Below are 22,637 nucleotides of genomic sequence, written 5' to 3' on the forward strand. Positions count from 1 at the left end.
TGTATCTTAGTTGCTCCAGAATCAAAAACAGAATCACGTCTCACTATGTATTCATGTCATACAACCTCTACATAGCTGATTACTTGATTTCAGGAACTTTGATAAACAGAAAATAAAGTCCTTCCTACACTACTCCTAGGAGATGAACTTTAACCCTGAGAAGACAGCACGTCTGAGGAGCTTGAACCCTGCCGGATTTTGAAACAAAGAGAGTGTAATTCATTTCCAGCTTCTGAAGTTTTACCTGAAGCCTTCCAGAGACTTCTTCTTGGTTGCTTTCAAACCACCAGTTTGGCAACAGGCAAATTTGTAATCAATAACTTGGTAGATGATGGGATTGTACATCGCTGCAGATTTTGCAAGTAGGGTTGGCACCACAGAGAGCTGTATGGGAATGGAGTCTGGCCTTCCAAAAGCTGACCACACAGACACCACTGCATAAGGAATCCAGGCAACCAGGAATCCAGCACAAATCAACATCGCTACCTGATGAGAGAAAGCAACAGAGAAAAGAATCAAGACAGCTGGTAAAGGACATGAGTCTGAAACGATGGGTATGGAGAAGGATCAGGTCACCTCTCACACCCAAGAAAGTCTGTCATTGTTTTCATTTACTTTGTCCCTATCAATCATTTCATATGGACTTCTGCGAAGTTCAGCCAAAAGAAGTGAATACACTTTTTTATCCCATTTACCACATCCTATCTAGTTTTCCCTCTAGAATTTGAATGTACCCAAGGACCCAAAATATAACCCTCAAATAGCTGTCAGATTATGCCTCCATGTGGTAGGAAATCATATTTCTGGACTTCTCAACCCACATTCACTTAAAAACTCGATGGAAAATATATTCACCTTGATGAAATTTTAAATCATCATCCATATTCGCCTCAGGAAACAGAAACTCTGCCCTAGTTTGAAATTCTAATTTGCATTTTCAGAAATTTCTATTAAATGTTATTTCTTTTGACTCAAATTTTTCTCAGGTTTGAGGCTCAGATAGTGGAAATTCACTAGGTATATAATATAAAATAAGTCATTGAGACTCAGCCAACGTGGCACAGTTGTATAGAACAATACTTTTCCAGAAAACACTTTTCACTCTTACAAAATTACAATCACCTTCAGGGCCTCTTTATTTTCAGAACAAAGAATAATTAGTGATAGAGTTTAAAACACCCTCACAAGTCTCTCACCACCCGCAATTCAATCCCTTTAATAATGTAGTCCTAATTAGTGCTGTGTAACTACCTGCCTGACCCCCATACATCATCTCACTTCAACAAACTCTTTTCAACAAGTCTTTGTGTAAGACACTATGCCTAGTGCTGTGGGGCAATACCAGTAAAACCTAGAGCCTGAGTTGTATCCCTCTAGAATACAAATAACTACAGTACAAAGCTGAGTATGATTTAAGTGGCAGCTCAGAGGAAGACACATGTATATCCTATTGGGCAAATTGGGGAGTTTGTTTTTTGAGACGAAGTTTCACTCTTGCTGCCCAGGTTGGAGTGCAGTGTTGTGATCTTCGCTCACTGCAACCTCTGCCTACCAGGTTCAAGAGATTCTCCTGCCTCAGCCTCACGAGTAGCTGTGATTACAGGTGTGCACTACCATGCCTGGCTACTTTTCGTATTTTTGTAAAGACAGGGTTTCACCATGTTGGCCAGGGTGGTCTCGAACTCCTGACCTTAGGTGATCCACCCACCTCAGCCTCCCAAAGTGCTGGGATTACAGGCATGAGCCATTGCACCCAGCCTATTGAGGAAAGTTTCAAACAGGATGTGCACGTTGGCAAGTAGAAATAAAGAAATAGTGGTGAAACCAAGTAAAGGCATAGACAGAAATGCGGGAGGTCAGTATAGGAACCAGTGAGCTATTCATTGTGGTATGAGAAAGCAACAAAGGGAAACGAGGCAGGAAAGAAAGATTCAGGGTTTTGTATGGCATTATTGAGCTTGCACTTAATTCTATATTATTTGAGACACTAGTTGGTTTTGGAGCAGGAAATATGATGAGAACTCTGCTTAGGAGGATTAGCCTGTAGAGGAAAATGGCACAGAAAAAAATAGAAGGTAGAAAGATCATTGTTTATTCATTCAATCAACAAGCTTCTACATGCTTTGTGTGAAGGATAAAGCAATAAACAAAGCAGACACATCCCTGCCCATGTAGAATTTCTACTCTTGGCAGGTTTGATTGGGCAAGAGTCTAAAGAAGAAATAAGAAATTAGAGTATTGAGACTAACAAATGCAATCAAAACTTTGGTTTTTATTTAAAACTTGTGCTATTTCGGGCCCTAATTGAAAAAGCATACCCTAACTTCAAAGTATCCTTATACACTGTTATCTACTAGGATATTCCTTCCGTAAAATAATTTGAAATCTACATTCAAATCAGTCTTCTGCACAGTAGACATCTATTTGTTTGGGGTGGGGGGTTGTTTGTTTGTTTGTTTACCTTTGTTTCCACCTTCCCAGTGTATCTCTTCTACCTTAGCATCACCAGCACCCCTCAACCTGCTAGGCTGCCTTATGAAGCTGACATCGTGGGCGTCACATGACCCAAGTCTGACCAAGCAGAGAACTACACATTCCTGGCTACCATAATAGGAATAGAGAGCAGCACATGACTCAAAAGATCTTGATCAAACCCACCTTGGGGATTTTATAAAGTTCCAGGAAAACTGGACTTTCCTATAATCTCTGAGTAAGGATGCAGCTATGCCAGGTATCACTTCCTTTTACTCCCATCCCCCACTTTAAGAAGCAAAATAACAATTCCCAACATCAGGGTCATGACAAATTCTAGAGAATCAATGATAAGGAGTGAGACATACAATGTTTTATTAGTAATCATTAAAGCAACACTATTTGTGAATGTCTTTTTTGTTTTAGACGGTTGATTGGATGTGTTTTTCCCATAACAAGGTCATATGTGTGCACGTGCATCTCAGTACGCTTTAGTGGTAGGCAGGAAATGCTCCACAGCCTCCCGTCTACTTGGCCTGTGGAACAGCCTGTCTATGGGGTGTGTTTGCCCCAGAAACCCACCTCTGTGGGGTGTATAAGAATGAAACATGGAAAATCTGCCCTAAAGTCTCAGGTTCTAAAGTTCCACCCAAGAATTTCAGAACTCATCTCTGAACATTAACTGCAGCATGCACACACAAAAACCCTTAATAATATCAATTTTGCTCCATTTTGCAAATAGAGAATCTGAATCCCCAGGAAATGAATCAAGTGAGCCCAGATCTCCTGCATGACCTGCAACCTTGCTTTCGGTTCTTGGCCAAACTGTCACCTGTGCTTAACAGTTAACCTGTCAAGTTCCAGTGTACACATGCAGCTCTCCCATTGGACTTGCTTTTCTATCTTTCTACAAAGCTTACCCAGGAGAAATTTTTATTTGGTTATGTCTGTGTGACTTTTGCTTGTAAATGGAATGGATGCCTCAAGGCTCACAGTGAGGGCCTTCTTTTTCTAAATCTCCAAATAAACACTGACTATAGAAATAAAGCTTGCTTTAGCAGATGTCTAGAGACTTAACATAGCTCCATCTTTGCTTCTTTGGTGAGTCATATGATGAGTTCACAGTATCCCAAAAGCTGTTTTCTGTGTTGCTGCCAAAGTCATTGACAAAAAATAGATTAGCACTTAGTCCATAATATTTTCTACATTTTACGTGTTTTCTACTTTTAGAAGAGTGTGCAATTGGGGAACAGAAAAGACTTAAAACATTTGCATTATGTTATCCTTCTTAAAAGGACATAGAAGAATTAAATATATTGCAGTTTTACAAACACATAGCAAATGAATCACTATGGTTTTTCTGGGATTAGAATAAATCTAAATACTTTAAATTGAAAGACTTAGAAATTGAGTTTAAAGCAGAAAGAGGGATAAAAGGCTAGATCTAAAAAGTACTACACAATGTTATTTATGTTTCTGAAGTGAATACAAAGTTAATATAAGGGACATTCACTTTCAATAACCTTTTCATTTTAAAATATACTCCACAAAATATTAAACATTTAAATGTAAAAACTATTTTAAGATATAGGCCACGAAAGTTTTCAAAACTTTCATGTTACACTCCATTTTTGTCAACACTTTCTACTCAGCTTGGAATACATTTAATCTTTTCATCAGTCTGTTTTTGACTTTCCTCAATTCTAAATGTGTCTTAATTTTTATTTTCTAAAATCTCTATTCCCGATATTCTTAAGCTAGTTCTAACACAGGCTCCTGGACCCATCAACTTTTTCTAAGTTGTTTATTTTTTTTAATTACTTCACTTTTATCACTGCCTTTTTGGGTCACTTGGAAAAGCAGTAAGACTTCAAATCCTAAATTAGACAATTTTTGTGGGTGGAAATTCACAGGGTACATGTTTAGCTTCTACAAAAGAATCACACATCTGCAACCCAGTTCATTTTAAGTACATCATGCTGTAGAGGACCAAGGGATATAGCCAGTTTCCAGCACCAGTTCAAGTTGGCATTGTGTCACAAAAGCAGTGTTGTCCATAATTGCTCAATTCCAATTAATTAACCAATTAAAACAATAATAGAATTATGTAGTTGAAAGTAAATTCTCCAAGGCTATGCCTCTGGGTCTAATACATCTGAAGCATTCCAGCAGGTAAGGTTTCTAAGAAGGAGTTTCCCTCCTTTCAATGTACTGAGGCAGTGTGGAATAGTGGGAAGAGTCATTGGCATGGAGATACTCTGAGTAACTCCGTGATACCAGTCGTGGTTCAGCCCCACTGACCAGTGTGAGTGGGGCAGAATCGCTGATTTTCTAGGAACAACTATTTCAGAGGGGGTGCCCAGCTCCTCTCTCCAGGCTCCTTTGCTCAGATACAAACAAGACTTCAGCTAACATTTGAAGCTGCATACTACCTGGAATAATAAAATAGATGAGAGGAAGATATAGAATTGATGTGAAAGTAAGGTTGAAAAAGAGGGCCAAAGAGATGAAATAAGTTCCCTGTCAATAACAAGATTGAATCGCATTACAGAACCAATTAGACTGGGGATAGCAAAGATAGTTCAGTGGCTAGAGTGAGATAATGTTCCCAGGAGAGATCACCTCTATGCACATTAGGGAACAGGAAGAATGTGCATCCTGTCTGCTTCAGGAGACAGCGCAATTGACGGGAGCATGCGGGTGACAAGATTTTGTTTTTCTAGCTTGGGTCTAGCTAGCAAGTATATGGATTTGATTCCAACCAGTAAGAAAATAATATTAAAAGACAGTAATTCCCGTTATGGGACTACTACCTTCCCTGTATAAGAGCCATCTGTCATTGAGTGACTCTACCAGTGACAAGCAGGAAGGGAGGGATCTTGACAACTGTGACCTACCTTCTTTGGTTCCTTCTCAAACACATACAAATAAGAGTGGTGACACTTACTTAGCTTTCACATTACCTTTTAAGAAATTAAGTAATTTGACAGCTTTGAGTGTGTCTAGTTGGAATTTCTTCCTTCTTTCTATTTTATCCACAGAATGATAATGAAGGTCAACCATCTTAAACCTTCCTCCATAAACTTGTAAAGAAAAAATTTCTGACATCTGTGGTGTACCTTCCATCTGTGAATCCTGGTTGTGATCTAAGCAATAAACATGAATTCATACTTCAAAAAAAAATCAAGAAAAGAAAAACAAGAATTTCACACTTCCCAGTTGCAATTTTCTCGAATCTTAAAATACCGCTACTCTATAAACAAGCAAAAACTGCAACTGAATAGAGAGGCGGCAAATTAGGTCATGTCACTCTATGCATCTGTGTTTTGGGGTTTTGGTCCAAAACTGAACACAATATTTCCTGACTAGGCAGTGGCTGGCTTAAAGAACAGAAAATAACTTACAAGTATCTGGTTCAACAAAACAGGAGAGACTTCACTATTGGTTATAGATGGCCCAAAACCCTTGAAGTGGGGATATGCTGCTTGGAGAGGAACAAATACTCAGGTTGGAAGGCCATGTGGTTTTAGTAACAATAGCTATTGCCAAAGACCTTTAAACAATTGAACAAATCTAGTCATTTTCATAGACACATGGAGTTTAGAAGGTAACTGAGATATCATTTCATTCTCTTCCTCTACTTTCTTTCACAGATGAGAAAACTAAGGTCCAGAAAGATTAAATGATTTGCTCTAGGTTAATTCATCAAGATGCTGAGTTGCAAGCAACAGAAATTGACTATGGGTGAGTGAGGCAGAAAATACATTTATTTAAATGATACTAGTTAACATAAAGTAACACTGGGAAACTGCAGTTTATACTGAGATCAAGCAGAGAGAAATGCTACCCAAAGCTGTGACAGAACTGGTTCTGATGCAGAAACCACTGCTGCTGTGGCCATGGCCTCAGGAAAGAATTCCCTGCCCCTAGATGCCATATCATTACTTCCTGGGACACATTGAGGGCTGGTGCCCAAGTCCATAGCTGTAGGGGAATTCTGGGAAATGAGTGGCTGGTCTTTTCAGCATCTTTTAAATTAAGAGGCACAATGCTTCTCCTCCCACTCTAAGCAGGGAACAACATGTTAGAAATTCCTCAGATACAGAAGTCTTTCAGCCTCTGGCAGGCAAAATAAAAAACACACATTGACTATGTAACACCTCTCAAGGAGCTAGTGGCAAAATTGGGATTGATCCCTAGTTTAAAACTTTTTCATGATTATATTGCTCTGAACTAATCCTTCCTTCCTTCAACAAATATATATTAAGCCCTTACCATGTATGAGTCATTGTATTAGGTCCTGGGGACGCAAAGAGAACAAAAAAACATGGCTGTTACCCACTCAGGGCTCATCAAGTAGTGGTAACAAAGGGAAAAAAAAGGAAATGAAGGAATAATCCCCAAAATAAGTATGAAATTGTAAATTAATTAAAAATTGTGACATGTCCCAAGAAGACAATGTAAAGGCTGCAATGAAACATTTTAATAGGAGGATCTGAATTCAGTTTTTGGAAATGCTTCTCTGGGAAGTGACATTTAAGCTAAGAACAGAGGGATATAATTAATTAATTGGTTTTGGGTTTTTTTTAAAGAAATATAGTTCAACTTTCCCACGAACTGCCTTAGAGTCCACACAGGGGGTCTTCTGAATCTGATCCTTCAATGATAAATAGCATTTGATGAGCTATAAAAGGGAGGAGTCATTTAAGGGAAATGGAGCTTTAAGAGTTTTAGAAGGATTTCACAGTCAATGTAAAAGAGCACAGTGAAGAAAAATGCCCTGTCAAGTATAAAAGAAACAGAGGCACTCAAGCCAGAGTTCAAGGGACCTCTTAACATTCATCAAGGTAATTAGATTAACTTAGTTTATTCAATTATGTATTTATTCAAGCGATCCTGATTAAACAGTTAGCAGGTGCCAGGCTATAGGGTCCAGTGGCAAACAGGATCCCCAGCACTTTCCTTTGCCTCACTTACTATCTTACAAAAGAGAGCTATAAACATGTGATTCAGCAAAATATGACCAGTGTCACCAAAGATAATGTGCCAAATGCTCTGATGGCTCATACATAGTAGGTGGACTTTAACCAGCCAGGGAGAATCAGGAGGGCTTCCTGGTATAAATAAGGGGCACTAAGAGAAATTCAGGTGCCCAGGGGATCTGTATAATAACTGTAGACCTGTAACATTGTAAATGATGGATGTGTGTTAAATGAATTACTATGAAGTACCAACACGTATGGCACAATAATATTTGGAAAAACTAATTCATGCTTCTGGGATTGTCTTCCTGTCATTGTACTGAAACTGTCTTTGCAAAAATGTTATCAGTAAGAAAAATTGTAACAGTGAACTGAGCTGTTCTAACACCCTCATCTTGACTTTCCCTTAATTATTCCTGGGATTGGGGCCAGGCTGACTTTGTGGGACATTTAGGCTCAAGTTTAAATGATAACAGGCCTTTCCCCAAACTCAAGCACTTTTGAAAAGCTAATGGGAGACTGTCAAACTGGTGGAAATGAGAGGAGACTGAGTTCTGCTAAAGCGCAGACATAAATGATTGTCAGCCATTATTCTGGAGGTTATAAGATATGCAACTTCCCCAATTATTCCTGCAAATAACATCACTATTGTAGAACCTATGGCCTTTTGAGATATCTTTTCAGGTTTTTTGCATGTCTGACACTCATAGCTACACCTGGACCCCAAGGCTCCTGTGGCCCCACCTGGGCAGACTCAGCTCAAGAGGACAGCTTTGACCCCCTATAATTTCATCCCCAACCCAACCAGTCAGCACCCATTGCAGAGCAATCCCCACCCCGTCACCCAAACAGCCTTGGTGATACCCCTCACTTACAAGCTTTGGATAAGACTGATTTGGGTACTAACTCCATTTTCCATCTGGTGTGACTGGCCTAATGCCTATTAAACTCTTTATTGCAATGCAGTGGTCTTTCTTCGTGCAGCAGGTAGGAAGAACCCCTCAGGCAGTGACTCTACCTTTCCCCTTATTTAATCAGCAGCAAGAGTGTTCACTGCATTGTGTGAAGATTTTTATAAGCAAAAGTACCCAAAGAAGTAAAACCTTCATTTCTCAGCTTCTGAGTTTTAAAACAGAAATTTGAAACTCACAGGAGAAAAAATAATTGAGAAAAAGGGTTTTGAGTGTAGGAAAAAAAAGTGACTGTAAGTATCCACAATCAGAGGCTTAAAGGACTCAGGGCATTAAGATTACTGTGTGAAAAATTTAGAGGATGTACATGGAAATAAGAGCCAGTTTTCCCACTCCCAAATAGGTACAGGGCCTATACCCCAAAGGCAAGTGGGGACATCAGAGAGGTTGGTAACCAACCCTGAGAAGGTGTCCTGAACCTACCCCACCGAGCTGAACACCAAGGGCCGGGATTGGGGCTGGAAGAACAATAGCCAAGGGTCAGGGATGGGGATGGAAGAACAACAGAATTCTCAGGGATGTGAAAGCAGAAAACATGTGTCTCACTTCCCAGGGTCCCAGCCAAGACCCAAGATGCACCTGAGGGGTTTCAGCGGAAGGGTGGGGAAGTAGCTTACAGTGCTGATGAGCCTAAAGATGCCTTATAGTTGGAACAAGGAAGATGCAAAGCGACCCATGAAAACTGTAACTAAGACCACAAGGAACCCTAAATATCACAGCAACGTCAGAGTCAGTAAATGACAACACCCCGACCACGAGTCCCCTACCCATTAGCACTGACATTGTGAAAACCTTCCTGAAACTTTTAGGTAATCCTGGGAAGAGGAGAGAAATTACTGATTTGACAGAATTTATATTGGTTGTCCAATAAGAAATCAGTTTTACAAGGTTAAATGCAGGCATAGAAATGAAATTATGCTGAGTCATCGAAATATAAAGATAATCATATCTATATCTATCTGTGTGTGTGTGTGTGTGTATATATATATATGTCTCACACCTCTGTTTGTAGTCTGTGAAATTTCAGGCTGCTACAAAAGTCTAGCAAAACCATTGATTTTAAAATTAATTAGAAGAAAGCTACAAAGTAGAGAAAGGTTTGCAGAGAGAAAGCCAACTTTTAGCTTCACGAGATCAGACCCTCAGAATACTGGCCCCAGTAATAACCCAGCTAGAAATAATTAGAGTACACAGAAAACTAAGTGATTTTGATCTCAGAATCCCAGAAGGTAACCTTTAAGTAATCAGCTTTCAGAACAGGCTGTTCTGAAGATCAGAAGCACCAAGTGAGCAAGCAAATTGACAATCCTGAGCAGTAGCTAAATGAACAAAAAGGTTGCTAAGGCTATGGAGGGGTCCAGTATAAGGTGGTTTCTACTTATTTTTTTTACTCAGTAGGAAAAATCAAGGTCAAAATTGAGTAGTAGTGAAAAATAGTTTAAATTTAGTACTGAAGATGTCACAGTAGTTATGTTTGTTTCTCAATATGGGTTAAATTTTGTCTTACATTTTCTGTACAAATATTAATAATTAGAAACATTTTGTGTTTATGTTATTTTAAGATAGGTTTATATAATGTGTACATAAATAAATGAAATATAGACATATTATTAATATATTACATATTATATGATATGTCATTAAGTATATAAATTAAAAGAATATACATATATACATAACAAAATTATACATATGTATTCCTATACTTCATTTAACATTTCTTTGGTTAACCTGGTCTAGAGTGAGCCTAATTATTTGATCTACCCAGTCCAAGTCATGCAGAATAACACAATAAATCATATTAAATGGCGTACATGCTGAGCTATACCTCATATGTATAATGAGTTCCAAAAACATTGACTCATATGTATAATGAGTTCTAGAAGCACTGACTGGTCTAAACATTGACTAGGTTCATTTTTCAATATGGGTTGAATTTTAGCTTAAATTTTCTGCACAAATATTAATAATTAGAGATGTTTTGTATTTAGGTTATTTTAATACAGGTTTATATAAACAAAATATAGATACATTCTTAATATAATATCACATATTATGTGCTATAATATCACTTAGTATATAAATTAAAAGAATATACATATATACATAACAAAATTACACATATGTATTCCTACACTTTGTTTAACATTTCATTTAACCTGGTCTAGGGTGAGCCTATTTGATCTACCCAGTCCAAGTCAAGCAGAATAATAACAAATCAAATTAAATGGTATATGCTATGCTATACCTCATATGTAGAATGAGTTCCAGAAGCATTGACTAGACAAACTGCTCACTCCTCAAGAATACACAAGAGAACAAGATGCTAGAATGTGAGAGGGTCAAGTTGAGCAGTTCACCTGACAGGAGTGATGATTTATTGAGCAAGGCCAACAAAGTGTCAAGGCCAATGACATAATAGGGGATGGCAAACAGAGAGGTGAGTGGGATGGCAAAAAGAAAGCACATTCTGAGACATTGCAGCAACTGTATGCTACGTCAAACTACAGGGCAACAAAGTAAACTTCAATGTCACATACCAGTGTGATGAATGTCCACACATCGTTTCCTGGGCACACTTCCATAAACTATTGAAAAGCAAAATTTTCATCATTGGTACAATTGCCCAGTTTCCAAAATAGTACTTGATACAAAGTAGGATTTACATTAAATCTAATTCAACTTTAACTGGGATTGATTTATTTAAATTTCTTTTTTGAAAGTTGCAGATAAGAGCTAAAGGAAGAGCTAGAAATGAAGAACCTAACTCATAATGCTTCATTTTGTGAAAATATTTTCCTACTTTATAGCCAATTATAAGACAGAAGAAGATCATGCTTCCTGAATCTGCATTTTTGTCCAAGAACTGTTCTATTATTAAGCTATCAGTATAGATTTAAAGGGATGAAAACGTCCCTCAAAGCTTCCTCTACTCGGCATGTAGACTTTGAGCGTAACAGTCAACTGGAGCCATCAGGAATCTAGCTCACAATATGTGATATGGTTTAGCTGTCCTCCCACCCAAATCTCATCTTGAATTGTAGCTCCCCTAATTCTCACGTGTCATGGGAGGGACCTAGTGAGAGGTAATTGAATCATAGGGGCAGGACTTTCCCATACTGTTCTCATGATAGTGAATAAGTCTCACAAGATCTGATGGTTCTATAAAAGGGAGTTCCCCTGCACACGCTCTCTTGCCTGCCACCATGTAAGACATGACTTTGCTCTTCATTTGCCTTCTGCCATGTTTGCTAGGCCTCCCCAGTCATGTGGAATTGTAAGTCAATTAAACCTCTTTCCTTTATAAATTACCCCATCTTAGGTACATCTTTATTAGCAGTGTGAAAGCAGACTAATGCAATATGCAACCAAGAGATCTTTGCATAACTCCAAAAATTCTGAAATTTGGAGAGAGGCATATTAGTAGAACCAAGGCTCTAACTTACTAAAAAGCCATCTCTTATCTGGAGGGAACTGTGTTTCTCTGGGTCCCTGAGACCAGTGGTCTCCAAAGTGAAGGTGAGAACACTTGAGGGTAGGATAGCAATCAATATGATTGGGATACAGGAAGAAGTAATTATAACTTCAATCTACCTTTATTTTTATCTTTAAAATAGAAGACAAAAATTGGGGGGTTAAATAAGAGGGTGCTAATATTTAATACAAAGCTTGATGGTATTACCTGTATGTCATTTAATATTGAGGGCATGTGTTGGAAAATATTTTTTCAGTATAGGGGCAAAAAATCATGAACATGTGAGGACCACTGCTTTAGACTTTACCAGTAATTCCTAACAGTCATAAGGAAAAAGGAGAAACCACGGTTGCTTTAACACCTTCTATGCACCAGATGACAGAATAATATGCTTTATCTCTTTGAATTCCCACTATAACCCAATGAGACAGGTATCACTATTCCTGTTACAGAAGTGAGGAAATAGAGATTTAAGAAAGCTAAATATCTAGCTCTAGATCACAAACCTACTGGTGATGGGATTAAACTCTAGTCTTGCTCTTTTCCTTATTCCACAATATCTAAAGAACTGCCTCCTCTGAAACTACCATTTACCAAGGTACTCAAGCCTGCAGAAACTGCTCGTGTTCTTAACACAAGCTTCCCATGGGAAAGCACACGTGGTAAACTCTTACACTATAAATAATTCAGGTGGTAGAATGTCCCTAATGATGTCCCAAAGTCCATGCAACACAGTAAATACTGTGAGGCATTATATGACTCAGAAAAGTTATCCTTATTACTGAAATAATGACTATGAACCCATAGTACCCTATTTAGTAGAGAAGATAAGCCCTCAATGGATGGGTTATACAAATTTGGTAGATATTAAAAATGTGTGTGTGTGTATGACAGAGAGAAGGAGAGAGAGAGAGAGAAGAGAGAAGTGGGGAAATAGAGACAGAAAGAGGAGAGAGATACCACAAAGAAAGGCTTAGCCAATCATCAACAAAGTTCAGAATTATGTAAAGAATAGAGATTCTAAGTTCTCTCAGTCTCCAACGTTCCCCATCCTTTTTTTTTTTTTTTTTTTTTTTTTTTGAGACGGAGTCTGGCTCTGTCGCCCAGGCTGGAGTGCAGTGGCCGGATCTCAGCTCACTGCAAGCTCCATCTCCCGGGTTTACGCCATTCTCCTGCCTCAGCCTCCCGAGTAGCTGGGACTACAGGCACCCACCACCTCGCCCAGCTAGTTTTTTGTATTTTTAGTAGAGACGGGGTTTCATCATGTTAGCCAAGATGGTCTCGATCTCCTGACCTCGTGATCCGCCCACCTCGGCCTCCCAAAGTGCTGGGATTACAGGCATGAGCCACCGTGCCCGGCCTGTTCCCTATCCTTTTTACCCTATGAAGTTGTAAGTGGTCAGAAAACACGTGTGCAAAATATTAGTGCAGTTACCTTTGTCAATTTCATTTCCAGCACATGACTGCTATGGATCCGACTGTCGAAATGAGCTACTTCTTTGGAAGAGGACTTAACCTTGGCAATGATTTTTACGTAGGAGAACACGATCACAGCCGTTGGGAGCAAGAGGCAGAAGAAGAGGATGTTCAGGATGAAAACCTGGCCCCCTACCGAGGCCTGGGCCAGCCACCAGTCCAGGGTGCACGAGGTTCCGAAGGGCTCAGGTGCGTAGTCCCCCAGACCTACCAAGGGCATGGTGGTCCAGAAGGAAGCATAGGCCCAGATGGCTGCCAGGCAGATGTAGGCGTGCTTTCTTTTCAGCCAAACCCCTGGAAGCGGAAGAAAAGCATTACCTGGATGTAATCTGCCCTACACCCAGATACCTCCCCTCGATATGTCAAATTCCACCTCCAAAGATTTATTCCATTGATTTCTGGGAGACCTGGGCAGATAACTGAAGCCTGAGGGAGAGTGGAGTAAACGGAAAAAAGTTCCAGAGCTTGGGCCTTTCTCCAGGAGAACACAATTGGAAGGTTTTCTCTAGGCATCTGGGAGCTTTGGGAGGGAGAAGTGACAACAGCTGGGAAAAGGGACAGGAAAGAGATGAGAGGATGCTGAAGACAATGGAGGCCCTTGAGAAAACATCTCGGAAAGGGTGTGTTAGTGGATCATCCAGGGAAAATCCTTCTGGGAGGTGAGGAATCACAAAACATGGCTTGTGTCTTTAAAATGCCCTTCCTCCTAACAGCTTTTGTGTTGCTAGTCTCATCTGGCTTCCTAAGAACTTGTGGAAGGGGCTTGGTGGCCTGTGATCATTACACAAATGGTTTGAGATTAGAGTACTTGACTGTGTTTAGTAATTTGCGGAGCAGGTTTGGAATCTTCAAACATCATTCACACAACAATCGCACTCACACAGCCACAGCGGGAGAGGCAGAGAATCTAGGTAAGTTGCATCATGTTCTGCAAAGTAATTCTGTGAATATATTTTCAGGAAGACAAAAAATGAGCTCCGTTTTTCAGCACTAGTTTCTGTTAACCAAAAGAGAATTCCAAGCGGAGGAAATAGTGCAGTCATCTAAGAAAAGCTGTAAAGCACTAGTGATCATTTTCAGAGTTCAACACAACCACCAAAGACAGATCGGCCTGACTTAGTGCAGCAGCCTCCACAAGAAATTACCTTCACACCTCACTCATCACCTCAAACGAAGAGGGCCGGGAAAGTGATTCTTTACTGCCTTGGTTTTGTGTTAGCAGAGAAGAAATATCAAAATATATTCAATAAAAGCTAAATGATTACTTCAATATAGACTGAGAGCCTGCCTCTGCTTAGTGCAATGTGAGGTTTGGAAAGTCGGTAAGGCCTAATTCTTCTGTGTCTAGTCTTTGACTGACCTTGTGCATGCAAGACTATATGGGTTATAGTCTTGGTTAAATAATGGGTTAAATAAAATATTTAATAAATAAAATATTTAAATAAAATAATGTAAGGGGCCTGCTTTGCAAACTAGAAGGTGCTACATTAACGTGAAAGTTTTACTCCTGTGTAAGTGTATCTCATTTAGCGCTAACAAGAAATATAACAGATTGTTTCTATACTCTATTGTCTCCATTTTTTTTCAAATACATGGCATTTTGTGTCATGAAATGCAAATTTCATGCCCAACCAGATAGGGGTAGCAATCATGTAGCCACATTATAAATCAGCTCTTGCTTCTCCACTAAAACCAATAAAACATTGGCACAGGTAATCACATATATTCATGGGAATGTGCATAGGCATACGTATAAGCATTTATGGTTAGGGTTACTTGTGAGGTGTTTTATACTTACATTCCAGTATGGTGAAAGGCTGTCAAGTACAGGAGGGAGTAGATTAGTAGATTGGTTCTGTGTTGCTCCAGAAGTCAGAACTAGGACCAATGGGTGGAGGTTACTGGGAGGCAGTTTTGTCTTAATATAAGGAATAACATTGTAACAATGAGAGCAGACCAATCAGAGAATGGGCTGCCTTGTGCAGTAGTAAGCTCCCCGTCACTGGTCACTGGAATTATTCGAGAAGAGGCCAAGTGGTCATCTCTCAGGGATACCTTAAAACAGTTTACCACGTTACATGGGAGAAAAGTCTACACGTCCCCAAGCGACCTTCTAATTCCAACATTCTGGGACGCTGTGTGGAGGGTTTAATAGTGCATCAGATTAAATGATGAAACCACACTACTGAGGTTCAACCTTAGAAGAAGCTGGAAAACATACACAGTTCCCACATATGGAGTTACGGCCTGCAATGATCCTGGGAGTGGGTGGCATCATCTCTTTAATTGACAAAGCCTAAACTCAAGAAAATACTTAAAAACAGAGGTATCAGGGTTTAGTATTCCTCAAACACTCTCAGGAAGTTTAACTTTTTTGCCTTCTTATCTATAAAATCTACAGTTAAATTTAAAATCTCTTTGGTATGAGCAAAAATAAGTCTATAGAAAGAATTAGATGTTGACGTCACACAGAATATGTATAGTTGTATATTTTATATCTTACTGGAAATTTTGATTCAAGCTCTTTCTATTAGAAGTTTTAAATGTTTAAAAAAGGAGATGTAAATTTAAAAAAAAAAAAAAAGTAGTGCTGGATGATGAAGAGGATGGCTCACAAGCCCCTGCCTCCCACCCACCCAAGAAGGGATTCTTTGGAGTTTGGGGACTGTAATCTATAACAGTATAAAGGGAAATTCTACCACATTGACAGTGTTGGGTCAACTTGATTTTTCCCATCTCAGTCTCCAGGCCCTGCTCTGACACCACAGTCTGTCGCCCGTCACAACCACTCTAATCGACAGATTGACAATCAAAGCAGCTTTATCCAGAGGAAGCCTGTACTATTCCTTGGTTTGTGCCTGGTTCTCAATATTAAACTTAAAGGCCCAAATGCAGTTCTCTCAGGTTTAATAAATTCCGAGAGCTCCAAGAAACGAAAGTACTAGAAATTATTTTTAACCTATAGAATGGTCTAATCATTAAAAAACATACATTTAGGCCCTGGAAACTTATATTCTGCTGATTCACCAATTCTTGTAATCACTCATCTTTCTACCAACCAACGCCACACAAAAAAAAATGTTGAGTGATATTTCTACATGTGTGTCCTTGCATGCAGAAACAGCTACATGACTCTAACTTGGAGGTGAACTTTCTGGAATTCCTTATCTCTGAAATTACAGGGAACGTGAGTCCTAAGGGAGAATCTTAAACAGCTTTTCTTACAATTACACTTACTAGGTGGGGAATGAGCTGAACATCTTGGACTTAACACCCTTTCGATGCACTTTATTTCTTTTATTTGCATGGAAAACATGATGGAAGCTTACACACTATACAAGAAAATGATACCTTTTTAAAGCATTGTAACCAAACACCAGACATTACTATAAAATACGTATTAAAAGAAGTCTACTTTGACATAGGTTAAAATCCTTAAACATGTCAGAACAAGATGATAGGCTATAAATAGAAATATTCTTGATCTCTGAGGTTATTCATAATCTTTGTTTATTACCTGCATAAAATATGTACAGTTCTAACACTCAATCCACCTAGCTTTAACTGTCAGGGAATGAGAAACCTGCCAACTTACCATAAGATAAATAGCAGATTTTCAAATATCGATCCAGGCTGACAGCAGTCATGGTGATAAGGCTTCCACAGCCAAAGAAAAATCCAGCCCATCCATACCAGCGGCAGCCAATCCAGCCAAACACCCAGCGGTGGCAGAAGCAAGAGATGATGGTGAACGGCTTGCCTACAACTAGAGCACCAAGTGACTTGTCAACAGAGGTTCCTCTGGTTACTATTTCCTCACCTACCTCAACTCACCTGAACCTCCTCCCCTAAAGCACAGGGCACATGTGAACACACACACATACCCTTTCCTAGAGTAATAAAAGTCCAGCAGTTATCTATGAATAAACTCAGTTTGGAGCCACCCAGAGAGGACATTCAGTCATCCCGATAGCCAAAGACAGTGAAAGGATATAGAAGGAAAACTTTTAAGTAATTATTACTTTTGAAAAAACTGTCTCAAAGAGACCTGGTTTCAGGAGTTACAGACATGATACTAGTAGCCAGTGACAACGATCTTGTCACTTTTAACATTTTATTGCAGTCCTTCATTCGAAAGGTATAGAGAAAGGGGCAATATATAAAACCTCTGAGAGAAAATACCCTCTTCAAGCACTTTTCTATTCTACAGAAGTTCTTTCTCACACTAGTCTGTTAAGATTTTTTCTTTTTACCAGAAATAGACGTTAAGTTTTATTAATTGCTTTTTCTGCATCTACTGAGGTGATCGTAACATTTTTTCTCATTGAATCGGTTAATGCTGGTTATTAATAGATTTGTTTTTGAAACATACTTACATTCCCGGGACCAATGCAACTTTTCTTAATAATAAAACTCCCAGAAAATTGTCTCAATGAATAGAGGAAAGAAAAGATGGAGAAAGAGAAAATGAAGAAAAAGAGGAGAAAGACAAAAAAATATGCAAAATGGTGATTTCCATCCACCTCATCTTCCTCCAAGTGGGGCATGTTAGAACCTGTATAAGGCATGAGATTCCTTATAATGAAAAGGGGAATTTGGTTTCTGTTTTCTTTTGGCAGCTGCATCCTTCTAGGAGGAATATGGTTTCTAACACCCCAAGATAACCTTGTACTTTACCGTTAAGTGTCTATGAATTGGGTTTGGGAGGGGAAACAGAGAGGTTCTCTATCAGAGAAAGCCTTAATTAGAGAAGCAGGGAACTAACTGCTGTGAATATAGAAAAGGGGGAGATTTAACAGCACTCTGGAGAATAAAGATTCTAAAGAGCACTGGAGAAAGAAGGTGTGAGTTCCAGACACATTTTAAAGAATGATGTGGACAACTTTCTCTGAAATGTGAATTTGTCCTTTTATTTATTTAAAAAATAGAACATATTTAGTCTTTTACTATTTCCTTGTTATTATCAATGAATAAAAAGTGCTTAAGAAACCCCAGAAAGTTGAATATTCACAGGGAAGCAATAGGATGGGGGGAGGTGAAGTAGGGAGAGTAATTATATAGCCCAGCAATTTTCATGTGTATTCCTGCCTAGACCCCAGAGGATTCATGGTGCTCTTCTGCAAGAGAGTGAGAGAGGGAGAAAGAGAGAGAGTTGAGAATACCCTGAAGGGGAAGTAGGTACGTCATTTAGGGAAAGAAATATTAAGCAGCCAAGGCTCCATGCTCCACCTTCTGTCAATCAGAAAAGATAATTTTTTCACCTGTTTTATATATTCAGCTTCTAAGTCTTTTTCAAAGAAAAAAATTCAGTTTTAAAACAATTGTTTAGAAATTTTATTTAAAAATCCTTTTTGTTGAGGTTAGAACCATATTCCCACATTTCCTTCTGTTTCAGTTTTTTCTTTCTTTCTTCTTCTGTTAAGTTATGTCTTATTCAAATATGGTATAGCTATTTCAGTAAATGTGAGGTCCAAGCTATTTACAACCAGATCCAGATTTCCAGGATTTAAACTATTTATTCCTCGGGTCTCCATTAGAATTTTTTTTTTTTTTTTTACTTTCTAGAAAGCATTCCTCTACTTTTACATAATACCCTGTAGCCTTCCCTATTCAGTTATTGTATTCAGTCCCCCAAATAAAAAAATAAAATGTGCTGAGGAAGCTCTTCAAACCTCTAACTGAACTACATCACAAAAGAAGTTTCCCTAACCTCAATGCTTTAGGAAAGCTAAGCAACTGATATTCACAGCCTTCAGGTGCTAGCTCCCAGCCCTCCCAGGTGTATTACTCTATGGTATACAAAAGTATTCAGGAGTTCCTGTTAGTTGTCACTCAACACATATGTACTGAGTGCCTTCTGCAAGCTGGACACACATCTCCTCTAGGTGTCTAGACGGCTAGTGCCACCTTTCAGCTTGCTAGACTGGGTGCCCTCATATGAGAGCCTCCTAATTCCAGTAAGTCCACAGGAAATGGAGTGTAAAATAACTATTTGGGTTTGTGGTTTTTTTTCCATTCAACAACTAATTTTTCAATGCCTAGTGTTTAAGAAACACAGAGCAAGGTGCTAGAGGACAAAGTGGACATCAAGACTGACAAGTTTATTTTCTAACAGGAAAAGCAGACACACTCAAAAAAACCCTAATTTTGTAATATAAGATGTGGTATGACAGAATGATAGGTAGTGATTAGTACAGCGAAGGAAAATAAAGCAGAGAAGGCAGGTAGACGGAAATCGTTGCTTTACGTAGAGACATTAGGGAAGACTTCTCTGAGATGTGACATTTAGGTAGATACCTAAATCGGTGGGAAAGAAGTCAAACAAACTTCTGGAGGGAAAGGATTAGAGGCAGAGGAAACAGCAAACTAAAAGGCTTGAGGTGGGTGTCAGCCAGGTGGGTGCTAAAGGCAGCAAAAAGGCAAGTGAACGTGACAGAATGGAGTAAAATTACATCTGTTATGCCTGGGATCCTCATTAGCAAAAGCGATTTCAGGCTTCCTTCTTCAGTAGCGCTTTGGATTAATCTTTGGGGTGTCATCTAGAATGTCTCTCTCTCTTCCACTTAATAGAATGTTTCCGGAACCCGGCTGCACATTAGCATCGCTGGAGGGGTTGTTTTGCTTTGCTTTGAAATATCAACATCCAGGGTTCCATCCATCCCCACAAACCTCCCAATATTGTCACTTACCTGGAGCGAGTTCAGGCATTTTAACACCTCCCCCCACTCCAGGTTATCCTAATATAACATGACTTTATCCTAAGAGGTTAGCCTAATATAACACGTGTATATAATATGCACGACTGGGAGCCCTTGCTATTTAGTCAACAAGTATTAGTTGCATAGATGCCATACATCTGGCCTCCAGGAGGTGCTTATAATGGAATATAGCTGAGCAAGAAAAAAATAAAGCAGGCAAAGTTTTAAGGTTTATTGGAAGGGAAAATGTATTATAGATGCTCAGAAGTTGAAAAAACGATCTGGGTCAGAGAAAGCTGTTATATGAAAGAAAGTGGTTTCTGGTGAATTACCCTGAAGACATAAGCAGAGTCATGAGGTGGTTTGTGCCATTCTAGAGCCGACTTGCTTGGCTGAAAGCATGTTTCAATGCATCAGGCCAATTCAGGACATTTTTATTCAAGCCTAGTCTAATTCAGCAATGAGCCTGCTATTATTCACCGATGAAGGAGGTAGCTGGAATGGCAGGTTTCATTCAGGCATGTTAAACTCAGTACCAGGTAGAGCACCTGAGGGGCCCGCGGGGCGAGCTGGCCGGGAAAGCTACCGTTCCTGTTGCGACACCGCCATCGCGTGGCAATGGGTGAAAATGGCAGCCGTTTTGTGGCCTCACAAATCCCCTGGGGTTCGTCCTGATTATTTTCACAACACCAAGCATGTCTTGTTCTTCTTAATGTGCATGTGCATTCATCATAAGGGTTCATAATGTTTATGCAGGTCCATACTCAGTAAAGCCTTCCCAGATAACCCAGACCATCGAAACTGAGTGAGCACACATCTGCTGTGTGCTAAACTGCGACTCAGAACGCGGAGGATTAGTATTGAGCCTTGTTTTTAGAGATCGGCAGAAAAATCCACTTATGAAGAGAAAAACAAATATGAGAAAACTCTTTTTTTTAATTAAGGTCTCGCTTTTTCACCCAGGCTGGAGTGCAGTGGTACTATCATAGCTCACTGCAGCCTTGAACTCCTGAACTTCATCAAGTCCCAGCTATTTTTTGTTCATTCGTTTTCTGTAGTTTTACCCAATACCCAGACTTCAAGGATAAATTTGTTTTGTTGAGATGAAGTCCCACTACATTGCCCAGGCTGATCTTGAACTCCTGGCCTCAAACTTGATACCCATCTCAGCCTCCCAAAGCTTTGGGATTACAGGTGCAAGCCACTGTGCCCAGCCAGAAAACTTTTTAAAGAAGGCTGTTGATGGGAAACTACTAACAAGTTTCTAATGGTAAGAGGAGCTGCTGTATACTGTTCAAACAGATTACCCGACTCTAATGACCTAAAACCAGAAGATAAATAGCAGGTGTTGGGATTCAAGGACAGATTAGAGTCCATCTAAGCAACTCTGAAGTTGTATAGAAGAAGGTGAAGAATGATTTACTTAAAATGGTTCGTATTTTTGAAAGTGAATTATAGTGAAGGAGAAATCTTATTCCAACTCCTCCTTGCCGTGTTATTAGAGAAGTGAAAAAGAAGCCAGTGGTTCTCATTTTAGCCACACATTAACATACCTGTAGATTCTCATTTTAAATATCCTGATGCCCAGGTAACATTCTCAACCACCTAATTCAGAACTTCCCCAGATGATATTTTGTGAGTTGCGTTTGAGGACCACTGAACCAGAAGCTTCCTATGCTTCAGATGTGTCACTAAGTCATGATTACATATATCATCAGCAGGGCACTTCTTTCCTCTTCTTATATTCACCTCTCAACTGTCTTCAACTGTCATTTACCCTTCAAGATTCCTGTTGATGTTTATTTTAATCAGACTTCCATAAGGGTTGAAGAGGTGTAAAGCAGCTTAAAATATTGACCTGAGACTTGCCTCCTGATTTCTGATTTCTGAATCATTTAGCCCACTACACTTTGAGACATCTGAGGTATCATGTATTATTTCAAATTGTGCCTTCAGCATCTAACATGCCTGACACACAGAAAAGACTCAATAAATATTAAATGAATAATCTCATCAACCGGACAGCACCCCATTGATTTACCACAAAAGTCTGAAAGATGATTTGTGAAGCAAAGAGTGGAAGGAGATGTGAAGGGAAGAGATGTCAGGGGGTGACGTCTGAGACAGTGAGTACTTTAGAATGGGGAGTAGTTTAAACCCATAAAGAAAAAACAGCATGGTTGTGTTACCTGAAATCCCCAGATCACAGACAGCTAAATTGATAGTCATTATTTCAGCGGGTCTCAGCTTCTTCTTTCGTCTAGAAGACATATAAAGGACGTATCCATTTCCAAATGTAGACAGAATCCCTACAAGGAAAAATAAAAATTCCCATCGTTAAAACTAGGATTTAGAGTTCACTCAGATATGAAACACTTCTCAACTTCAAAAATGGACACCATAGATTTAGAGGGTAGTGAGAGGACTCTAAATAAAAAAAATCTAAATTAAGAAGATGAAATAAAAAGCATGAGTTGTGAGTGACAGGCCAATGGGGCAGGAGTCAGGGATTATAAGACTGAACTTACCCAGAAAAAGGCATCGCTAACTTCCCCGCGAGGCT

General features: G+C 39.3%; 1 protein-coding gene across 1 annotated transcript in view; it reads right to left on the bottom strand.

The window, feature by feature from the left end:
- OPN5 (opsin 5) overlaps positions 1-22,637 on the bottom strand; it is a 43,024-nt gene that overhangs the window by 16,211 nt on the left and 4,176 nt on the right. Inside the window, exons 2-5 of the mRNA XM_010362833.2 lie at positions 22,264-22,383; positions 16,972-17,142; positions 13,336-13,670; positions 245-486 (exon numbers count right to left, since the gene is read on the bottom strand). Of these exons, the coding sequence (XP_010361135.1) occupies positions 245-486; positions 13,336-13,670; positions 16,972-17,142; positions 22,264-22,383 (868 nt within the window). The remainder of the gene's footprint in view (positions 1-244; positions 487-13,335; positions 13,671-16,971; positions 17,143-22,263; positions 22,384-22,637) is intronic.

Source organism: Rhinopithecus roxellana, chromosome 4 (assembly GCF_007565055.1).
Source record: "Rhinopithecus roxellana isolate Shanxi Qingling chromosome 4, ASM756505v1, whole genome shotgun sequence".
In the NCBI taxonomy this organism is placed as follows: Eukaryota; Metazoa; Chordata; class Mammalia; order Primates; family Cercopithecidae; genus Rhinopithecus; species Rhinopithecus roxellana.